The sequence below is a fragment of the Mesoplodon densirostris genome, chromosome 9 (genome assembly GCF_025265405.1).
Source record: "Mesoplodon densirostris isolate mMesDen1 chromosome 9, mMesDen1 primary haplotype, whole genome shotgun sequence".
Taxonomy (NCBI): domain Eukaryota; kingdom Metazoa; phylum Chordata; class Mammalia; order Artiodactyla; family Ziphiidae; genus Mesoplodon; species Mesoplodon densirostris.
In genome coordinates this window covers 105,271,313-105,293,005 of record NC_082669.1, presented here as the reverse complement: position 1 = coordinate 105,293,005, position 21,693 = coordinate 105,271,313, and the positions used below count along the sequence as shown (strand labels likewise).

General features: G+C 36.1%; 1 protein-coding gene across 1 annotated transcript in view; it reads right to left on the bottom strand.

Annotated features, from left to right (window-relative positions):
- Window positions 1–21,693, bottom strand: part of CNTNAP2 (contactin associated protein 2) — a 1,481,544-nt gene that overhangs the window by 1,143,928 nt on the left and 315,923 nt on the right. Inside the window, exons 9-10 of the mRNA XM_060107754.1 lie at window positions 19,347–19,490; window positions 15,403–15,667 (exon numbers count right to left, since the gene is read on the bottom strand). Of these exons, the coding sequence (XP_059963737.1) occupies window positions 15,403–15,667; window positions 19,347–19,490 (409 nt within the window). The remainder of the gene's footprint in view (window positions 1–15,402; window positions 15,668–19,346; window positions 19,491–21,693) is intronic.

Below are 21,693 nucleotides of genomic sequence, written 5' to 3'. Positions count from 1 at the left end.
TGCAAGTACTAACTCTGCCACTTTAGAACTTAGAGAATGGGTATAATCTTCATAAGCTTTGGCTTTCTCCTTATAAAAGGACAATGGCCGTTTCAGGATTTGTTGTGACGATCATGTGAGGTAGAATATATCAAGTCCCCAATATCTGTCAAAGAGTGCCCCTTAGTATGCTAGCTCTGTTCTTTCTTATTGTTGTTTTTCGTGAAACAACATTGTCTTGGTTGATATTCTATTCCTTTTGCAGTCCTTAGAGTTCTTTCCAGGGTTTATCTCCAGTCTCCTTCAACAGTCATTCCAAATAGATTCAATTCATTTTCCTTAAGATACAATCTTATTATTCATCTATTTTTAACTATTTTTGTAAACTTTCAGCATTTTGAGTATACTTATTGTGACTTCTCATTGGAGATGGCAAGTGGGTGGGACAAGGAGTGGACAGTACTAATACTATAATAAGAGACAAATATACATATATGTATAGAGTGTAATAAAAGCTATAAAGGAAATAAACAAAACTATATGGTAAAGAGTAATAAGTATTAAATTTAGACTCAGATATAAAAGACAATAAAAGGGTCAAGCTGGGATAAGAAAAACCTAAAGTACAAAGACCCTACAAATTTAAAGAACTTGACTATTCAAGCAATGTAAACATAGGGCAAGAAGGAACAGCTGAGTTTGGGGAGGTAGGTAGAAGCCAGATCATGGGAGGTGTAATAAGCTATGGTAAGAAGTTAGGGTTGAAACTCATTGAAGGACTTCTTCTCAGGGAGTACCATGATCTGCTTTTTAAGTGATCTCCCTGGCTACTATGTGGATAACCAAGTAGATAGATAGAAAGATAGATAGATAGATAGATAGATATAATAGATAATAGATTATAGAGTGGGTTTATACACAGGGCACTCTGTTTATATCCTCAATGCTTTAGCACATACTTGGTATCCAATGTGTATTAATGAATGAGTCAGGAAATAATGTGAGTACGTGAGATTGTGTGTGTGTGTATGTGCATCTATGTGTATGTATGTAGATAAGACTGAAATCACATACTTGAGTGGATTTTTATGGAAAACTGTGACTTTTCCCCTCTTACTTTATAATTTCTCTATTTTATGATTCTCACAGAGTGGTATGTGAATTTTTTGTGGAGATCAAAGACCAGAGTAATAAAGGGACTTCTGGGGAGATAAAGGTAGCAAAGAGAAGGCTGGCCTCTCTGCTGTCAACAGTCCCACACTTAGGAGCTGATAACAGCAAGGAGGAGCCCATGATGAGAAGGACAAACTTCTACACTGACTCCTCAGAGAAGGTGCCAGATAATTCCTCCGGCAGAGGAAGCTGAACGCTGGTGGGAGAAAGGCGTCCATTGCTTGCTCTCTTCCTTGCTGAATCCTACCTTCACTTATCCCTCTTTCGTCTCTCAGCTTATACCTCTAAGGAATACGCTTTGAAAACTAATAGATTCCAGTTAAGGCTCATTTCCACTCTAAAATTCTCTTTCTCTTACCTTTATTATAGTTCATTTTTCTTCTAACACTTGAATCTAATATTGACAGTCAATTATTTTGACCATGTAGATAAATGCCTACTGCCTAATGCCAAACTCACACACAGACACATAATTTATGTTTGTGCCTGCTAGTGATAAAAATGAGAGGAACATGTTATAGTGTACAAAGCACTAGAGAGTACACATATTTAGAAAAATAGAGTTTAGAGCTTGTATAAAACAAGAGTACAAATAATAAAGCATGGTTTAGAATAGCACAGAAGAGTATTTACTAGGAGAACAATCTCAGTGAATGATTAGTTCTGACCATACTAGAGAAGAATCAACAATGTCTCTTCATCGTTTAGAAGTGCAAAAACTCCACAAAGAAAGCACAAGTAAAATGGAAGGTGTCTAGGATTTTTTCAAAGCACATATATACTGGGAAAGGGGGGAAAAAAGGAGGAAGATCAAAACAGCATACAGCAAAATGATAAAGAAAAGAAAAACTCTGAATGGTCCTAAAAGGAACCTCAGGAATCAGCTTAACTTATTTACTAGAGAAGACAACGGAAGTCCACACACGGAGGGGAGGTGAGCCTGGATTCCTCCCTTACGGGCACTGGGCTTTGGGAGTGTTAACAGAAGAGACCTCTCAACTTGGGCACTATTGACATTTGGGGCCAAATACATCCTTGTTTGGCAGGGAGGAAGGTTTTTCCTGTATTTTATGGGATATTTAACAGTATCTTTGTCCTCCATCCTCTGGATGCCAGTAGTGTATGCCCACGTGTGTGCACACACCCATCCCCCAATTTGTGACAACCAAACATGTCTCCAGATATTGCCAAATATACCCTAGAGTCAAAATCACACCCAGGGGCTTCCCTGGTGGTGCAGTGGTTGAGAGTCCGCCTGCCGATGCAGGGGACACAGGTTCGTGTCCCGGTCCGGGAGGATCCCACATGCTGCGGAGCAGCTGGGCCCGTGAGCCATGGCCACTGAGCCTGTGCTCCGCAACGGGAGAGGGCACAACAGTGAGAGGCCCATGTACCGCAAAAAAAAAAAAAAAAAAAAAAAAATCACACCCAGTTCAAAACCAGTGCTTTAGAAGTTCTGTCCCTTAAGATTTCTTCTCCCCACCTCCCTGTATTAATATCCATGGTTTCATTAAGGGGAAAATAGGGAACCAGAAAAGCTAGGAACTGTTATTATTATTAATAGTTTTGGTAAATGCTCAAATGTGTGAGAAAAGGGAATGGAAGAAAGCACTTTAGAAAAGTTCAGGAAGAGCTATAATTCTGACTTTAATGTCACATCATCTTACTGATTAACTCTATTCTAAACCTTTCAAACATGGCAAATGGAGACATGATAGCACTCAATTAGAAATAGAATTAGTGAATTTTAAGGTTTTTAACTTCATTAAAGATTGAAGTTTTTAAAGAGCATACACACCTACACACTCCTACACATTCACACACCTACCAGCTGCATTCATTACTGGAGATCCACTCATTCACAGCAACAGAGATCACAATCTGTATTTTTTTTTCAAGAGTGATGCCCATTGGCTGTTCTATGTAATAAATTGCACTGTGCATTACAGAACTGCTCCAGGCAGCCAAAGATACATAAAGATATAGAACACCCTCTTTTTCCTTCAGTTTCCTAAGGGAAGTATTTCTTATAGAGACTATCAAGGGTTTTATTTCCCTCATCAAGCTTTTAATGAACAAACCATTTGTTAGGTATGCCTATCGTGCTGATTATCCTGCATGAAATAGAATACATAGCTCTTTGGTTAGAAAAGGTTAGAAGTGTACCTGCCAATGCATCTACATGGACAATCCAGATTTCACATCTTCCTCTATAGCGTTGAATTATAAAGAATACACAAAAAGATGGAGAATTTGTTAGCTCTGTTCTTCCCATCATAGTGAATAAAGTGTGCTAGAGGGCAGCCAGTATGCGTCCTATGGTCCTATGTGAACCTCGGAAAAATAGGTGCCTGTTCTGGGATTGGGATGGAAGGACGGTGGAGGTGCTATTTATTCCTCCACGTCTTGTATAGTGTCTCCTATGAAGTTACTCTGAAGTTTAGGTTTTATTAAGTTATCCAGTAGAGAAAGGGTTATTGACTGGAGTTACCAAACAGAAGTCAGAGACAACACAATTTGATCATCCAAGACATCATTACCTTTGACAAAGAAAGTCAGACTAGGCTCCTACAACAAATGGAAAGTCGTTTTAAGTAAGTGTAGAACTGACTGGAGATCAGGGGCCTTAAGTAGAAGGTTGAAAAAACATTGATTTTCTTATTTTTCCCTGGCATTATCATGTCAAATGCATTCCTAAGACTGAAGAATAGAGCTAAATTAATTTTAATCTTGCACATTTCTACCTTTTTGTATTCTATGTGGAAATAATAAATACAAAGGGAATATGACTGATTTCAAGGTTTTACTTCATGTCACGCTCCTGAGAATACATTTTTTCGGCAAACGCGTAGATATACTTTTATTTTATTCATATAAGAGTTTACCCAGTACAGCTCTAGGCTTCAATACTCTAAAAAACAACTCTTCCTGCTATAAAAGTATCCCATCAAAATTCAGGTCCTGATCAGTTTCACACACATTAGCCTCCTACAGTTAAGCAATTATTTCCTTGAGATACTTGCTACTCTCAATTCACAACGAATTTGGTTCATATAAATTGATGAAGACAACAGAATTATAAAGTTACATTTATAACATCTTGGTATCAGTTCATTAAAAAAATCAATCAACTGGATATTGGGAAACATGCCACGTATAAGATTGTGCTCAGCTCAGAAGCTGAAGTAAGAACAGGATTTCTGTCCTCTGAAAGCTTTAGGAGATTAAGCCTTTTCAACAAGGGTAGTCAAACATCTGAACTACATAATATACGACTTCAAACTAGTGAAAACAATAAAAGTAGCTTAAAATTTTAGAAGGATTTGAGATCACCATGGGATGAGTGTTCAGGCTTTTTGTGGAAAACACATGGGACTTCATCTTAAAAACTGAGGGCTTCATGGAAGATTTTCCAATGGGAATATGATGACACAGTAGAAGCACTCACTTTGGAATTTTCATCAGGAGGGGATGTATGGAGTGGACTTGTTGAGAGGTGGGAAGCAGAGAGAAGAACAAGGATTGCCCAAGTGTAGCTCCAACAAAAAAAGCAAAGACGAAACTATTGATCACCTGTTCTCTGCCAAGTGTTGTGATAGATTCTAGGAATCCAGAGATGAGTAAGACGTGAGAGTGGAGGAGTTTACAATTTAAGACAGAACAAAGAACGATTGTTATTATCCAAGATATGGGGTGCCATATATACCAGAGGATGGTAGACTATTCTCTGGGGTTTGAGAGAGGAAATGATACTAAGTTATTACTAAATGTTACGAAAAACTGAATCTTGAAGGATGAGTCGGAGTTTGCTGGGGTAGCATTTAGAGGATGGGATTCTTGGCAGATAGTGAAAAGTAGTCAGAGTTTATGGTGTAAAGCAGGAAAAATGAGGCCAAATAACTCCAGCTGGGCTCAGTTTGGGCATACTCATGAAATGAGTCTGCTTAGAAATTAGGACTTATAGGTAATGGAGAAAATATCAAAGTATTTTCCTTGCATTTTAGAAATATAAAATTGGATAATGTGAGAGAGAGAAATGAGAAACAATAGGGAGAGTAGGAAAAAGGCTCTTGGGAGAATCCCAATGAGACGTGATCAGGACACCATTGGTATGAGGTGCTGCATTCAACAAATATATCAGACGTGGGCTTCCCTGGTGGCGCAGTGGTTGAGAGTCCGCCTGCCAATGCAGGGGATACGGGTTCATGCCCCGGTCCGGGAAGATCCCACATGCCGCGGAGCGGCTGGGTCCGTGAGCCATGGCCGCTGAGCCTGCGCGTCCGGAGCCTGTATTCCGCAGCGGGAAAGGCCACAACAGTGAGAGGCCCGCATACCGCAAAGAAAAAACCAAAAACAAAAACAAAATAAAACCCCCCAAATTAGGGTCTGTGCTTAGGTTAGAAAGGCCTCAAGGGAAATGTGTCAGAATAAAATAAATCATAAAATTGAATTATGATCAAAGATTCGTCCATACACATAATTATTTCCTGATACAATGTCACCAAAGGTAATACTTTCTAAGCAGTATTGTGTGGCTTCCCGACACATTTTCTTGTTAAGAGCTTTTATAAACAAAGGAAAGAGACTAAGAAATACTTGAGGTAAACATCTCAGAGAGCATCCAGAGGAATCATTCTTTAGGCTGATCTCAAGTTAATTTCAGAAGTTCCCAAGTAGCCCTCCAGAATCAGCAGGAAACCTCTCCCAAAGAGACTCATTTCCACAACTAATTATAATGAAGTCATAGATAACCCAATGAGCCTAAATTCTCATTGCTCAAATTGCTTAAATTCGTCAAAGAAAAAGAAAGGAAGATGATAGTCAAATGGTACTATGTCACAGTCTGAATTTCCTGGTTGAGTTAATTACCCAGGGTAATTCTCATCATGAGGGTTTGGGGGAGAGGTTCCAATCCAATGAGTTTGCATTATTTCAGATTATGAAGGTAAATCTCTGATTTTTCTATGCCAACACTATTTTTATTTTGTTAACTATTTAAAACAAAATTATATACTCAATGGTAAAAAAATATCTATCATGTGACAGTTAATTTCATGTGTCAACCTGACTTGGCCACAGGGTGCCCAGATGATTGGTTAAACATTATTCTGGTGTTTGTCTGTGAAGGTGTTTCTGGGTGAAAGTTACATTTGAATCTTAGCCTTAGTCAAGCAGACTGATCTCCCAAACGTGGGTGAGCCTCATCCAATATGCTGAAGGCCTGAATGGAACCAAAAGGCAGAGTAACAGGGAATTCCTTCTCTCTGCCTGATGGTCTTCAAGCTGGGACACTGGTCTTTTCCTGCCTTCAGACTCAGGCTGAAACACTGGTGTTCTTTTGGTCTTAAGCCTGCCAGCTTTCAGATTAGATCTCATACCATCAGTTTTCCTAGTTCTCAGGCCGTTGGACTCGGAGTGAAATTATACCACGGGGGTCTCCTGGGTTTCCAGCTTTTGACCTCTTGGCCTCCAGAACTGTATAAGCCCATTCTTTCTAACAAATCTCTTCCTCTCTCTCCATACATCTTATTGGTTTTCACTGGAGAACCCGGTTGACTTATCATCTATTATATAAATCTATATTGCTTAAATTTACCAATTACTTATCTGTCAGAGAAGTTTCAGTTCTTAAACTTATATGAAGCATAAAGATGAAGGGCCTCTCAGTAAAACTACTCTGCTCTGTGCCCTCACTTCTCTTGTTTTGGAAGCATATTCAATGCACCCATATATTAAGTTCGGGACTCCTGAGCTATGTCCTTTGCTGTTCTGGCATAATTCATTTTTATTCTCATAGTTTGTAGTAGTGATGTCTGATTTTCTTCTTTTTGATTAGTTCATCTGTACAGTAAACTAAAGCTTTTAAAACATGACCCGGTCCCTACTGGGAGTTTTTAACCTCCATTTTATCCACCTAAGTTTACTAAATTTCACACTCTCCTTGCAACTTTTAAAAATTATACACACACACACTCATGTTATATTCATCTTGCTTGAAAAGGCAAGGAATATTTTAAAAGGCCCCCAAACCTTGTAGAAGCTAGAGTGGGTATGGTATCCTGCTGTGTGATTATAAATTAAAATGTCCCCTTTGCTTCCTAAAGAATAAGTCAGTACATCATATCACAAAATGTTCCCCCCAGTCTTTTTTCTTTCATGTTGGAATATAATGCTTCTATTGATGTGGAAATGCCCCAGCATGCAATGAAGTATAATTGAAGGTAGATTTCCACTCAGCTGGCATGATGATAGCACAGCCACTTTGGGAATTGAAATATAATAAAAAGTCAGTTAGGTGACACTACCCAGGAGCAACACACTGTGCACTCAGATGCTTTTTACTTGGTACCATGTGACTCTTACAGCAAGTCTATTTGTGAATTTGGGAGAATAAAATCAGCAATCTGTGTTGTAGGTATATCCAAGGTTATCTATATTTATATCTGTAGATCTGTATCTATAGCTCTATGTGCATCTCACTTTTGGCTGTTGCTAAACAAGAGGAGCTATGCTATCCTAGCACACATCCAGGCTCCTGATTAAAATGATCACGATGTTCCATGAATCAACCTTCCTCAGGCTCTATCTCCCCTAAGAATCCAATGCCATGTTTTGTTTTCAGAATTCTAAAATGATGGATTTCTGAGTTTTCCTTGAACACTTTGGATATCTAGAAGACCATCAAAAAGTAAAAACTTCTAAAATCAATTTTTAGGTACTTTTTTGGTAGAAGTATATGTAGACTATTTGGAAAGAGAGAGATTTGTATCCATTGATTCACTATTTAGAGAGAAAAATAAAATCTGTTTTTCCCTGATAGCTAGCAACAGTTTTAAGGGAAAATGCCTTTATATATGAATTCATCTAGCTCCCCCTCCTTTCCTCCCTCCACTTATTTATCCTGGAAAAAAAAAAGGTTTAAAATTAGTTATGTGTATTTTCAAATAAAAGCTCATAGACCCAACATAAAATGTTCCATTTGTTATGTAAATGCCATTAAGGAAATTAAGTTGAAGCCCATTGTTTAAGGACACACTTTAAAAAAACTGATGTTATATATATGCTTCTGTTTAAGTAGGGGAACTAGACTTTTTAAATCGATATAACCTACTCTATGTAATTTCCACTTATAATGTTGTTAAGCATTATACTTTTTAGGAATATCATTTCACCCTCAATTATTTATGCTTGGTGTTTGTTTTGGAAAATTTGGATATTATGGAAAATGTATTAAGAAATTAGTAATGGACTGATAACCTACCAGCTAGAGATAATTAGTTAGCATTATCCAGATTTTATTTCATTCAGATCTCTTTTCTAACTATCTATATACTTATAATAATATTGCAGTCATAATCTATATAAATTTTTGTAAACACTTTTATTTACTATATTTTCCAATGGTATTAAATATTTTTGAGAAACATGATTTCTCATAACATAATAGTATTCCACATAAGGATATACTCTTTAAAATCACCTCTTCATTTAAAATATTTACTTGTTTTCAACTACTGTAAAACAAAGTACTTGACAAATGTGAAGTAATGCCTAAACATTACTTATTTTTTGAGTTACAGAAATTTAAGAAATCTAGAAATTTATCTGCAGTTTGAAATCATACAGCTGAAAATCAATTCTCAATAAATAATTAAAACATAAAAAATAGTATTATAAACTAAACCAGTTTTTCTTATGTGAGGAAAAAGAAATCTCATGATGCAAGTTATCACTGAACTTTGAAATTGGTGTGAATTAATTCTTTCAAATATTAATATATTAACTACATTTTCAAACGTTCATCAAATCAAGAGAGGAGATATCCTAATTGCTTAGGATAGACAGTGCCAGGAGTAGTCCCAGGGAAATAAATTTGCTGAGCCTGAACTGGGAACTTGCCAGTATCTGCCAGCAAGTTCCCCAGCTACACACAAAGCCAAGAAAATGTCTACTCCTTAGGCTATGGTCTGAATGTGTGTGTCCCCCCAAATTCACAGGTTGAAATTTTAATGCCCAGTATGGTTAGTAGGTGGGGCCTTTGGTAGGTGCTAGGTCATGAGGGTGGAGCCTTCATGAATGGGATTAGTGTTCTTATAAAGAAGACCTCACAGGCTCCCTCACCCCTTCCACCATGTGAGGACACAACAAGAAGTCTGCAGTCTGCAACCAGGAAGAGGACCCTCACCAGAGCTCAGAAGGGCTGGCACCCTGATCTCAGGCTTCCAGCCTCCAGAACTTTGAGAAATAAGTGTGTGTATATGAGCTGTGAAATCTATGGTATTTTGTTATGGCAGCTTGATTGGACTAAGATAATTTCCCTTAAAGCACCCAAATGGAAGTTTATCAAAGGCTTACAAAGGCAATTGTACTACAAAACAGAAATAAAAAGAGACCCTGGAAAGATTCCCTTTGGAGACAGAAATACAAAGATGATGTTTGCTGAGTACAGGTTTCTGAAGCAGTGTGGATGCTGAGAAGTCATTCTATAATTGAAGCAATGTCTACATGAACAGAATGAGGAGGTTTGAATAATTCAGCTTAGCAAACAGTTGATTTAGGAGGAAGGCATATTCTGAATGGCTCTTCTAAAAGGCTTTGTTTACGTGGATAGAAATTGATTTTTTTTTCAATAGGTGAGAAAGGTCATTAACAGAAATCACTTTCCTTCCACCATATAAATGCTGAACCACATTTTATGACCTTACTGATATGAGCAGACAAAAATTTTAGAGTGTCATTCTAAACATCTGTCTGTAATTTAGTGGCATAATTGAGGCAGTTTGCAATAAAAAACTTACTTCAAATGGTAGGCAGGTTTTTGTGTGTTTGTGTGTGCTTTGTTTTCTTTTGTTTGGCTACGTATCAGACAGTAATACACATGGACATTTTTTTACTACTATTACAATATTATAATATTGTTCCTGGTAGCTACATTTAGTTTCCTAATATGGATTGATGGAGTACATACCCTCAGGCAATTAGAACTTAAAAAAATTCCAAGTCTTCAAATGAGAAGACCAATCTGTAGGTCAGTGTTTTCCTAATTATGAGTTGCAGCTTGTTTTTAGGTCATGAAATCATTTAGTGAGTCATGGCGATTTTTTTTTAATGGAAAAGAAAAAAGTTAGAAAAGAAAACATCAAAATTATGAGAGCACATTAAAGCACAAGGTAAATTTTATTTCATAAAACTTTGTTTCAGTAGGTGTTGAGTATGATATAAAATAGTTTCTCTTTTGATCAAAATCATTTGAACTTGGAGGATGTTATGCTAAATGAAATAGACAAAAAAAGATAAATACTGTATGACCTCACTTATATGTAGAATCTTAAAAGACTAGAAGTCATATAGAATCAAAGAGTAGAATGGTGGTTGCCAGGGGCTTGTTGAATATTGGTCAAAGAGTACCAACTTTCACAGTCAGGAGGTGAAAAGGTTCTAGGGCATCTAATGCACAGCATGGTGATTATAGTTAACAATACTGCATAGTATACTTAAATACAAAATAAAATAAGAGAGAGATCTTAAGTGTCCTCACCACACACATAAAAGATAACTATGTGAGGTGATACATGTACTAATTAACTTGTTTGTGGTAATCCTGTCACGATGTACATGTATATTAAAACATCACATTGTACATCTTTAAAAAAATCACACTGTACAATCTAAATATATACAGTTTTAATTTGTCAATCACACCTCAATAAAGCTGGAAACAATTTAGGTGCACAAAATCATTTCTAGGTCCACCTTTCCCAGGGTAATGGATATGAAACTTAAAATGAAAATTATTCCCAGAGTGAACAGATGTTATCCATTTGACCCTTTCAGCATTTTTTTTCTTTTTAGCACTTATTCCTAGTTAAAGGTATTGCATAAATATATATTCACCAGTCAGTGACCTCTGTTCTAAATAGAAATAAATGTAGTGGCATGTTTTATGAAAGTTGATGTTGCAAGTTGGAAAATATTTTCACAGAGAGATAACCCACTCTGCAAATTCAAGGTTACTCAGAGTTTGACTAATTTTTACAAGTCACAGTCAATAACTAATGAGACTTAAAAATTAATCACAACTTAGAGGGAAAAAATGTGAGAGGGTGAATAATATATTGAATAGTCTCTAACTTATCAAATTTATTTTGAATTCATCACCAAAGAACAATATTTTCTAAGATGGCTTTTCAACCAAGTGACTTACCTTCATCCTGGACTACAGAACTTATTATTTAGAAGTAGCACACACGTGTGTGTGTGTGTGTGTGTGTGTGTGTGTGAACAACATGTTATTAGTGTTTTCCTCTTCTAGATTTTCTGTTATCTCCTACATTTTTGCAACCAAGCTATTTCAAAGAAGAAGTAAAATAGGACTGTCATTCTTCAGTGCTCATGCTGTTGATAAGAATAGGGTAGATATAGTTCTCAGTGTATAAGACTTTCACCTCCAAGGTAAAGGAAATTGAAGATGATTCAAAGAGATGGAAAGATATCCCATGCTCTTGGACTGGAAGAATATTGTTAAAATGGCCAAACTACCCAAAGCAATCCACAGATTTAATGTGAGCCCTATCATATTAGCCATGACATTTTTTTCACAAAACTAGAACAATAATCCTAAAATTTATTCGGAAATACAAAAGACCCAGAATTGCCAAAGCAATCCTGAGGGAAAAGAAAAATGCCGGGGGCATAATCCTTCCAGACTTCAGACAATACTACAAAGCTACAGTAATCAACACAGCATGGTATTGGCATAAAAACAGATATATAGATCAATGAAGTAAACCCAAACACCTACAGTCAATTAATCTTTGACAACAGAGGCAAGAATGTACAATGGAGAAAAGACAGTCTCTTCAGCAAGTGGTGTTGGGAAATCTGGACAGCTGCATATAAATCAATGAAGTTAGACTACTTCCTCACACCATACACAAAAATAAACTCAAAATGGCTTAAAGACTTAAATATAAGACAAGACACCATAAAACTCCTAGAAGAGAGCATAGGCAAAACATACTCTGATATAAATCATAGCAATATTTTCTTAGATCAGTCTCCCAAGCCAAAAGAAATAAAAGCAAAAATAAACAAATGGGACCTAATCAAACTTATCAGCTTTTGCACAGCAATGGAAACCATAAACAAAATGAAAAGACAACCTAGGGACTGGGAGACAATAACTGCAAATGATGCAACCAACAAGGGCTTAGTTTCCAAAATATACAAACAGCTCATACAATGCAGTATCAAAAAAACAACCCAATCTAAAAATGGGCAGAAGACCTAAATAGACATTTTTCCAAAGAAGACATATAGAGGGTCAATAGGCACATGAAAAGATGCTCACCATTTCTAATTATTAGAGAAATGCAAATCAAAACAACACCAGTCAGAATGGCCATCATCAAAAAGTCTGCAAATAATGAATGCTGGAGAGGGTGTGGAGAAAATGGAACCCTTCTACACTGTTGCTGGAAATGTAAATTGGTACAGCTACTATGGAAAACAGTCTTGGAGGTTCCTTAAAGAACTAAAATTTGAAGTATGATATAATCCAGCAATCCCACTTCTGGGCATTTATCCAGAAAAGACAAAAACTCTAATTCCAAAAGATACATGCACCCCAATGTTCATTGCAGCACTATTTACAATAGCTAAGACATGGAAGCAACGTAAGTGTCCACTGACAGATGAATGGATAAAGAAGATGTGGTACATATATAAAATGGAATATTACTCAGCCATAAAAAAGAATGAAATGTTGCCATTTGCAGCAACACGGATGAACATAGAGATGATCATACTAAGTGAAGTAAGTCAGAGAAAAGACAAATATCATATGATATCACTTATATGTGGAATCTAAAAAATAATACAAATGAACTTATTTACCAAACAGAAATAGACTCACAGACATAGAAAATAAAATTATGGTTACCAAAAGGGAAAAGGAGGGGAGGGATAAATTAGGAGTATGGGATTAACAGACACACAATACTACACATAAAATAGTTAAACAGTAATGATTAACTGTATAGCACAGGGAAATATATCCAATATCTTGTAATGACATATAATGGGAAAAGAATCTAAAAAAGAATGTATATTTGAATCACTTTTTTGTATACCTGAAGCTAACACAGTATTGTAAATCAACTATACTTCAACAATAAATGAATAGGGTATATGTAATACAGAATGATTTCCCTTTGTTAAACCAAATATTAGTGTCCTCCATGTATGGGAAAAAATGGAAATCTTTGAAACATAAATATTTTCTTTGGACTATATAAGAGTGAGACTATATAAAATTTTGGATTTCACATCTGTTCTTAATTTGCACAGATTCTTAGCTAAATTGACAAAAACGTCTGAAGTCTACTTTTACCATATTTAAGCAAATCTATTAAGGTAAATTAGTTATTGCATATTGGATTTCTTTGTTCTTTCATTTATATTTTAATAAACACAGTTTAAAATAGATGAGAGTATCTTGGAGTCCTAAATTAGACCAAATTGAATTAGTAAATGTCTATTAATCACTATGTTTAAGATCCTATTCTTTTAATTACAATGGTTCCTGTTATGTGGAAAACCACCAAGAGGTCGGGTTTGCTCAGTGAATGCCAGGAGGGAGGCCTTCATCCTTATACTTTTATGTGTTTAAGCATTAGAAAAGAATCATTAAACATAACAGAATCTAGTGGGGAATTTCTCAACTGTGGTAAATATTTGTATGTGTATTTGTTTTATGTGTTATTCTGGTCTCTCCAGATAATTTCTGTTTCCTCTAAATCTCCCAGGTGGATTTATACTGGGAAGTAGCGATAAAATATAGTGATCAATCATTTTGACTCTGAACATTCAGGGAAAAAGCAAAACTAACAACATAAGAACAGAAAAAGTAAACATCTAGGTATTTCACAATAGCTTTTGATTTCTATAATTCAGAGACATCTGTAACATAATGGTTCCTGTCTTCCTTGAGTCTTTTTCAGTAATAGTCCACAAAGCCAGGCCATACAGAAACACACAGCCTATTGTATGAAAAGACACCTATCCTTGAGCAGGAGATATTCTGTGTTCAGGGAGCCACAGTGCTGAATTCAAACATTCCTGGAGCACCTCTTACGTTACAGGTGCTGCTCTATATGCAGGGACGTGGCCTCTGCCTTCAAGGAGCTGACAGCATAGAAGAGAAATGAGATGGACCAAATCATACAATATGTTAGCAACTGTGTCAGGTGTATGCATATGGTGCCACGAGTGAATACGGAATATGTAGAAATCAGAGTCCACAGTCACACCGTTGAGCCTTATGTTATGAACTTCCTCTCTCAGTATTTAGTACATCTGTAAGGGGCTCAGGAAACATTCTTTTTCCTTCTGTCTTCCATTTCTAAATAGTTCTTTACTTAAAATAAGTACTTACTTAAAACACCTATTGCAAGAGACATCTAGAGAAATTTGGCGATTTTTAAAAATTATTTATCAGTCCCATATCATACATTATTCTCTTTGTTTATGACATCTCACTTTGCAATCTCAGTTTTCTTTGCACCATCATAATCAAGGAATATTCCAAGGTCGCCAAGTTTGTTCAAATAACAACAATATTACCTAAGTCTCAGTTTATCACACCACTGCCGTGTCAAGTTTAAAAATTACTCCGCTTAGCCAGGCCAGTCTGCCCTCAGTCGATACATATCTCTTGTCATTCCTCTTTGTACTCACCCCCACTTTTTTTCTGACACGTTGTAGAAATTTAGCAAGATCACTTTGAGCTTTTGATGCAAGCAGTAAACTATACCTTTAAAGTCATAATTAAATCAATACAGTCTTATTACTAATAGTAAAAAGTATTTGAATGCCCATAAGGTCAAAAGATAAACTACTCTTTCTTATGTTAATCAAATAAACATGCTTTGTTTTTAAACATATAACATTAACTTAGAGGAGTATCCACTGCTCTATTCAAAAAGAACCAGCATTTGCAAAAAAAAAAATGGAAGGTTTCAGTCCTCTGAGACAGTGTCAACCAACTCTCCTCCTCGCCCACCCTCACCATCTCAGCAAGGTTCTGTTTCCCTCAGTCAATCCGCACTCAGGGCAGCTAAGAGAGTACCTCAAAAGTCTGGTTCCAAACATAATCACGAGCATGTGACACCAACATAGCAACAACAGAACTTTAACTGTGGAAACCACAATAGCAGTTTCAGGAGCAAACATTGAATAGATTGCACTGACCTGAGGAAATATCTATCTGGCTTATCTTGGTCTGCGTGATGTTGATGTGAACGCTGACTCTGCTGTCAGTGAGGTCAATCTCCACGTTGCCCAAATTATCCGCAAAACGACTGAAAAGCAGAAGACCATTGGGGTTCCAAGTTCTGAACTGGAAACTAACCGAAAACAGGTCTTGATGAAGCCGTCCAGGCACCTCCAGGTAACTGGTAGCATTGAAAAAGACAGGTACCGTGTAGGGCTCCACGCACGCGAAACTCAAATTTCCCTGGAAAACAGAAGGGCATGCTTTAAGGAAAATGTAGAATAAAATAAGCATCCATGGAAGACGGTAGACAAAGCGACAGTTTTACAAATTTCAAAGCAGAACTTGAGCCTGTGTGAAATTCTCATGTGCAGCAGTGTGACACGGATGCAGCAATCGGATACCTCGGCATGTCCTTCCTGCTATAGCTAACAGGGTACGGCAGTTGGCTATCAAGTTGACGGATTCATACAGGCACCATCCATCATGGAATTGAGAGACTGACACCTGATGTGATGGGCTGACTATGGAATGGATGTGTCCCTGTGTGGTGGGCTTGGGTGTGGACCACTGGACCTTCTGAAGACAGCAAAGAGCTGCTTTTCCCTCCCCCACTACTGATGCTGCATCAGCCTGGGAGAGAATGCCTTTGTCCTCTTTTGGATGGCCTTGGTCAAATGCTTATTAATATATAAATCTGGTCTCAGTGGGAACTATGATCATTCGGTTACTATTTATTAAACTATTATGGGGCAGATACTCTTGGGTGTTATCTCAATACCTAATATATATGAATTAATATTAACTATTTAGCATCAACATGATTTGATTATCTCAGATTATTTTGTTATTCGACTCAAAAATCTCATTTAAGTTCCCATGAGGGACTTCCCTGGTGGCGCAGTGGTTAAGAATCTGCCTGCCAATGCAGGAGACACGGCTTCAAGCCCTGGTCTGGGAAGATCCCACATGCTGCGGAGCAACTAAGCCCGTGTACCACAACTACTGAGCCTGCGCTCTAGAGCCTGTGTGCCACAACTACTGAAGCCCGTGCTCCTACAGCCTGTGCTCTGCAACAAGAGAAGCCGCCGCAATGAGAAGCCCGCGCACTGCAATGCAGAGTAGCCCCCACTCGCCGCAACTAGAGAAAAGCCCGTGTGAAGCAACGAAGACCCAACACAGCCAAAAATAAGATAAATAAATAAATTTATAAAATAAATAAATTCCCATGAAGTGTGCATATATAACACATTAATGTTTGTGGAAACAGTGACATGAATGTACAAAAGGAAAAGAAAACTTGCAATAATTAAAGCTTCCTCCTTCCCCTTCACACTCCCTCTATTTGGTACAAGGAAATTGGATTTTTATTCAAATACACTGAATTTTCTATTCTAGTGTCTAAGTACCTTCCTTTTAAAGATATGAAAATCTGGGCTTCCCTGGTGGCGCAGTGGTTGGGAGTCCGCCTGCCGATGCAGGGGACGCGGGTTCGTGCCCCGGTCCGGGAAGATCCCACATGCCTTGGAGTGGCTGGGCCCGTGAGCCATGGCCGCTGGGCCTGCACATCCGGAGCCTGTGCTCCGCGGCGGGAGAGGCCACAGCAGTGAGAGGCCCGCGTACCGCAAAAAAAAAAAAAAAAAAAAAGATACGAAAATCTACATATTCTTCCATCTTTTTTTAACCCACCATATCTTGAGGAACATGATTTGGAGACATTTTCACTTCATTTTTTGTTTGTTTGTTTGTTTAACAACACCGCATATTTGTCCCTAGATGCATAGCTCTTCCACTGCAGTACATTAAGCTAGGCTGTCTCTTTGAATTAATATTCAAATTAAATTTGTGCTGTGACTTCACAGATGATTATTTTTAAATGCTTACTTTTCCCGATGAAAAGAACTGGTGGTGCATAATAACTGAGATGTCATAAATGACTTCATGCCTGTGCTGTGGGGATTGTCTCCCCGCAAAGTTAAAGGTATTTCTGAGTAATGGTGCTGACTCTGGATCCACTGTATAATGAGGAAATGGGTGTGTATATGGAGAGGGGTGCAGGATGAGTGCTGAGTCAATTCCACTGAAATATCAGCACCTGACATCTTTGAAAGCAAACTTCCTACATAAATATTTGCCTTTGTAGAGCTGCTTGCAAATGTCCAACTTGCCTCTATACTGCCTAAACTTTTAATACATAGGTATATTTTTGTTTAAAAGCCTTTTTTATGTCTGCTCATTCTATTTTAACAAACATAATTATAGATAATTCATGCTTTTCTAAATGTCTTTGTTATTCAAGTTAAAATAGCATTTATAAGCACAATATATATTTTGTGGTTAAAGTTGATTTTGGAATGAGTCTCCAGAGTGCAATTCTCTGTAGTTTGGGTACCTAATTAATACATTTGAGGACCAACTGGGAGGTTTGGGCAGAAATAACACTTTACTTCTTAAAGGTGTAAATAATGGAAAAGGTATTATGATGATTTGGATTCTGTACGCTTCTATCTTAAGTAACAATTTCTGAGGAAACAAAAGGACTCTGATGCCATTTTATCCAAAACTTAAAATAGCCTATGTATAAATACTGCTCTGGATAAGAAATAACACAGCATGGAAAGAGACCATGACCTCAGGGGTCGGATAGTGTTAATCCACAATCTATGTTTATTGGAAAGTTATTTTTCCAGTTTAAATCTCAGTTTTCATCTACAAAATGTTTATGACAATATCTCCCTTGTAGTATTGTTCTTAGATTACCATAAACGTAACAGGTCTTGTACAGTGCCTTTTGCCTGTACATGGAGCTATTATTATTTTTCTCTACAGTCAATATATCTTATGAGAAAATTTCACCAAAGTTCAATTTTTAACTATTAGTATAAATTCATCATTATTTTTAAGAAAGATAATTAGTAAAGAAAAATTTTGCATTAAATTATTATTTTATAGTTTCTTATATCCAACCTGAAGTCTTGGTTATTCATTCAGCATTTCCATTTGTCCAATAATTTCATGAAAACCCGAGACTCAAGTTTGGGGTAACAAGACCAGAGTCTTTTAGAGCATAGCACAAATACTCATTATATTATCCACTCCCACTGGCTCCCAGATATATGGATCTCTGGATTCCCAGGCTCTTCTCAATTACATTTTGGGATTAAAGAAACCTCCTGCTCTTGCAGGGCCATAAGGAACTCACATACCAGATTTTTAAGTTGATATCTTGTAGTGATCCTATATGGTGTCGTAGGAACGCAAGTGTACTAGCATGTTTCTTTGATTTCTACTCTCCTTCTTGAAATAGTTCAACCTGGAAACACTCACACCAGAGTCAGAGAAGACCACTGTGAGCTTCTGGGTCACAGATTTCACTATCCAATCTAATCAATCTTTATTTAATTGCATAATATTTGGTATGTTTAGCTTTGACAAGAAGTTTATTTCTTTACATAGTTGAGTGAATTAACTTTGGAAACATGGAAGTAAATATAATAAAGTTTCTGGTTTTAAAACTTTTAAACTATTGAATTACATCATAATCAAGAAATGCAGAGCTATATACGATGTGACATTGGAAACATGAGGCTGCCGATTTAAGGGCTGCTGAACAGCTGCGATGAGGTATGCCTGTTCCTCTGCCATGGGGAATCCAGAAACACTGGGGGTGAAATTCTGGGCCCCATCTGAATCAAACTTATTGTCTATTTCTGGTTAATTTAACTCAAAAACTGGTATCTATTCTCAGAGTAAATTCAATATCTCCATATCTTCAGGTAACTCTAAAGATAGTTTTATATGGTTGAACTCACCACAAGCCTGATGATAAATGCTATGATGCTGTTGTTTATTAGCAGTCCAGACACAATAAAATTTCTTTGATTTTTCTATGAACCAATATTTTGGGGGTGAAAAACCTTACCACATTTGAGGGTTCTAGTTTCTTCCTTCTTGCGAGATCAGTTATGTTGATGCCATTGTAGTTAATGTTTTCCATGCAGCCTTTGAAATTCTTTCTACTGCTGGAACTTGGCTTACCCGAGAAAGGTATGCCTCCAAAGGTTATCTTTGAAAAAAAAAAAAGACAAAATGTCAACATTCACGCTGTATTCGACTTAAAAAAAAAAAACATTTACAATAAATTAGACAAAACTACCAATAGATCCAAGGTCAGTTATCTTTACCTCGGCCAATATATACAGACATTTTTTTCTGCCTCCAAAATCTGCTGCATATTAAATTATGTTGTTATTGAAGTATATGCTAATTGTCATTAATTCTGAAAATTAGATTATAACTTGAACAAGAAAATAGCAACAACCCCTAGCATTTTAATACACAGAAGACAGTTTATCAATTTTCCTGGGACTGTTTTAAAAGATTTTACACAGCAAATATCTTTTATTAAGTAATATTAAGAATACATTTTTATGCTTATCATTCAAAGACATACTATACTATCAATAAATGCTTCTAGCCATTATGAAATAACCAGCATTAATATATTAAGTTTATAAAACTTCAGCCAAAAGCAAGGAAAATTGTATTCAGCCCATTTAGACATTATAGTCTAATGACCATTAGAGTAAAAAATGCATTGGTCTTATTGTGAATGCTGAAAATAGTTCCAAAAGTCTAATTGCAACATTGATTCAGAACATCTTCAGATTTGGGGGCTATAATTTGAGAAGTACAGGTTTAAAGATATTATAGGTCTCCTAGGTCCTAAGGAATAAGGTCAATGCTCCTTCCTGTGATTCTTAAGCAATCATTGCCTATAAAAAGAGAGTATATATTTTTCTACATATTTTTGATCAAATTATAGTACTAAATATCAATTTCATATAATACAAAATTATACTTAATTATGTATTGCCAATGACATTTACTGCTAATAAAAATTAGTAGTGAATGAATCTATTAATCATAGCTGTAATATCAAGATATATAAACCAGATATATTTCTCTTAATTATTATTAAATTACCAATTTTTCTTACAAAGTTTTGAAAATGAAAGACATATTTCAATGTCAAGACTTCATATTTTATATATAAAGCAGAGATCTTTGGGTTTTAGAAGACACAAATTATGCTTCTGCTATTTATGTTTTAGCATTTTATTTTTACTTTTTAATTTTTTAAAAATTTAGATGTTTCAAATTATTTTTTAACCATTTTTTAATTTTTAATGTACAATGTTGTTAGTTTCAGGTGTATAGCAAAGTGATTTAGTTATACACATATATGTATTCTTTCTCAGATTCTTTTCCATTATTGGTTATTACAAGATATAGAATATAGTTCCCTGTGCTCTACAGTAGGTCCTTGTTGTTTATCTATTTTATATATAGTGGTGTGTATATGCATTTTAAACGCTTAACTCGTTTTAGGGAAAAAGCACAAATTAATGATGGTTTATGAGACAGTATAAAAAACCAAAAAACCTCACTTAAAATAAAATTAAATGTATTAATACCAGTTAGCTGTATATATATCATTTACCTTAGATTTTAAACATGGGAAGAAAACTAAGAATACATAAAAAATAATAAGGAAACTACAAAATGAATAATAGAGAGTATTCTAAAATAGATTAGGAAAATATGTTCAAGTGACATTGAACTGAACTTATTAGGTGCTATATACATGTAATTAATAACAAAGGTAAGAATTAATGATACTTTAATGGAGTGTTGTATTTCCCATCTAAAATTCATTTTATCAATTTTATCAATTTCTGCTCCAGTAATAAAATCTTCCAGGCTTAATGACATGCAACATCACATTTTGAATAATATTACTAAATGCTAGTTAAAAGTATTGTTTTATTCCTTCTCCGTGTGCATAGTTTCTTTATGGGGGGACTTTCATTTTCCTTCTGGATAATGATTCACACACTCCTTACAGTTTCTCTGTTTTTGACAACCCTTGGCTCATGTTCTACCTTATAGAAGGTACTCTGGTGAAGCATCACAGGCTCAATTTACCAGATTCCTTACAATTAAGAGATGTGGGTTCAAATCCCAATTCCTAACGTAACTCATCATTTGATATTAGGTGCTCGCTACTTGTTTCTTGTTATGTATTCTCATCAATAAAAGGAAACACATTCTGATATTGTAATCATTCTCATGGTAAAAAAAACTGTTGCAGTTGTTAGATTAATAATCTGATATTGCTATGACTCACACAATTGCCTTATGAATGGCACTGCCATTCAATGACAATGTTGACTCTAAAAAAGAACTGCACTGACCTTTTTGTTAGC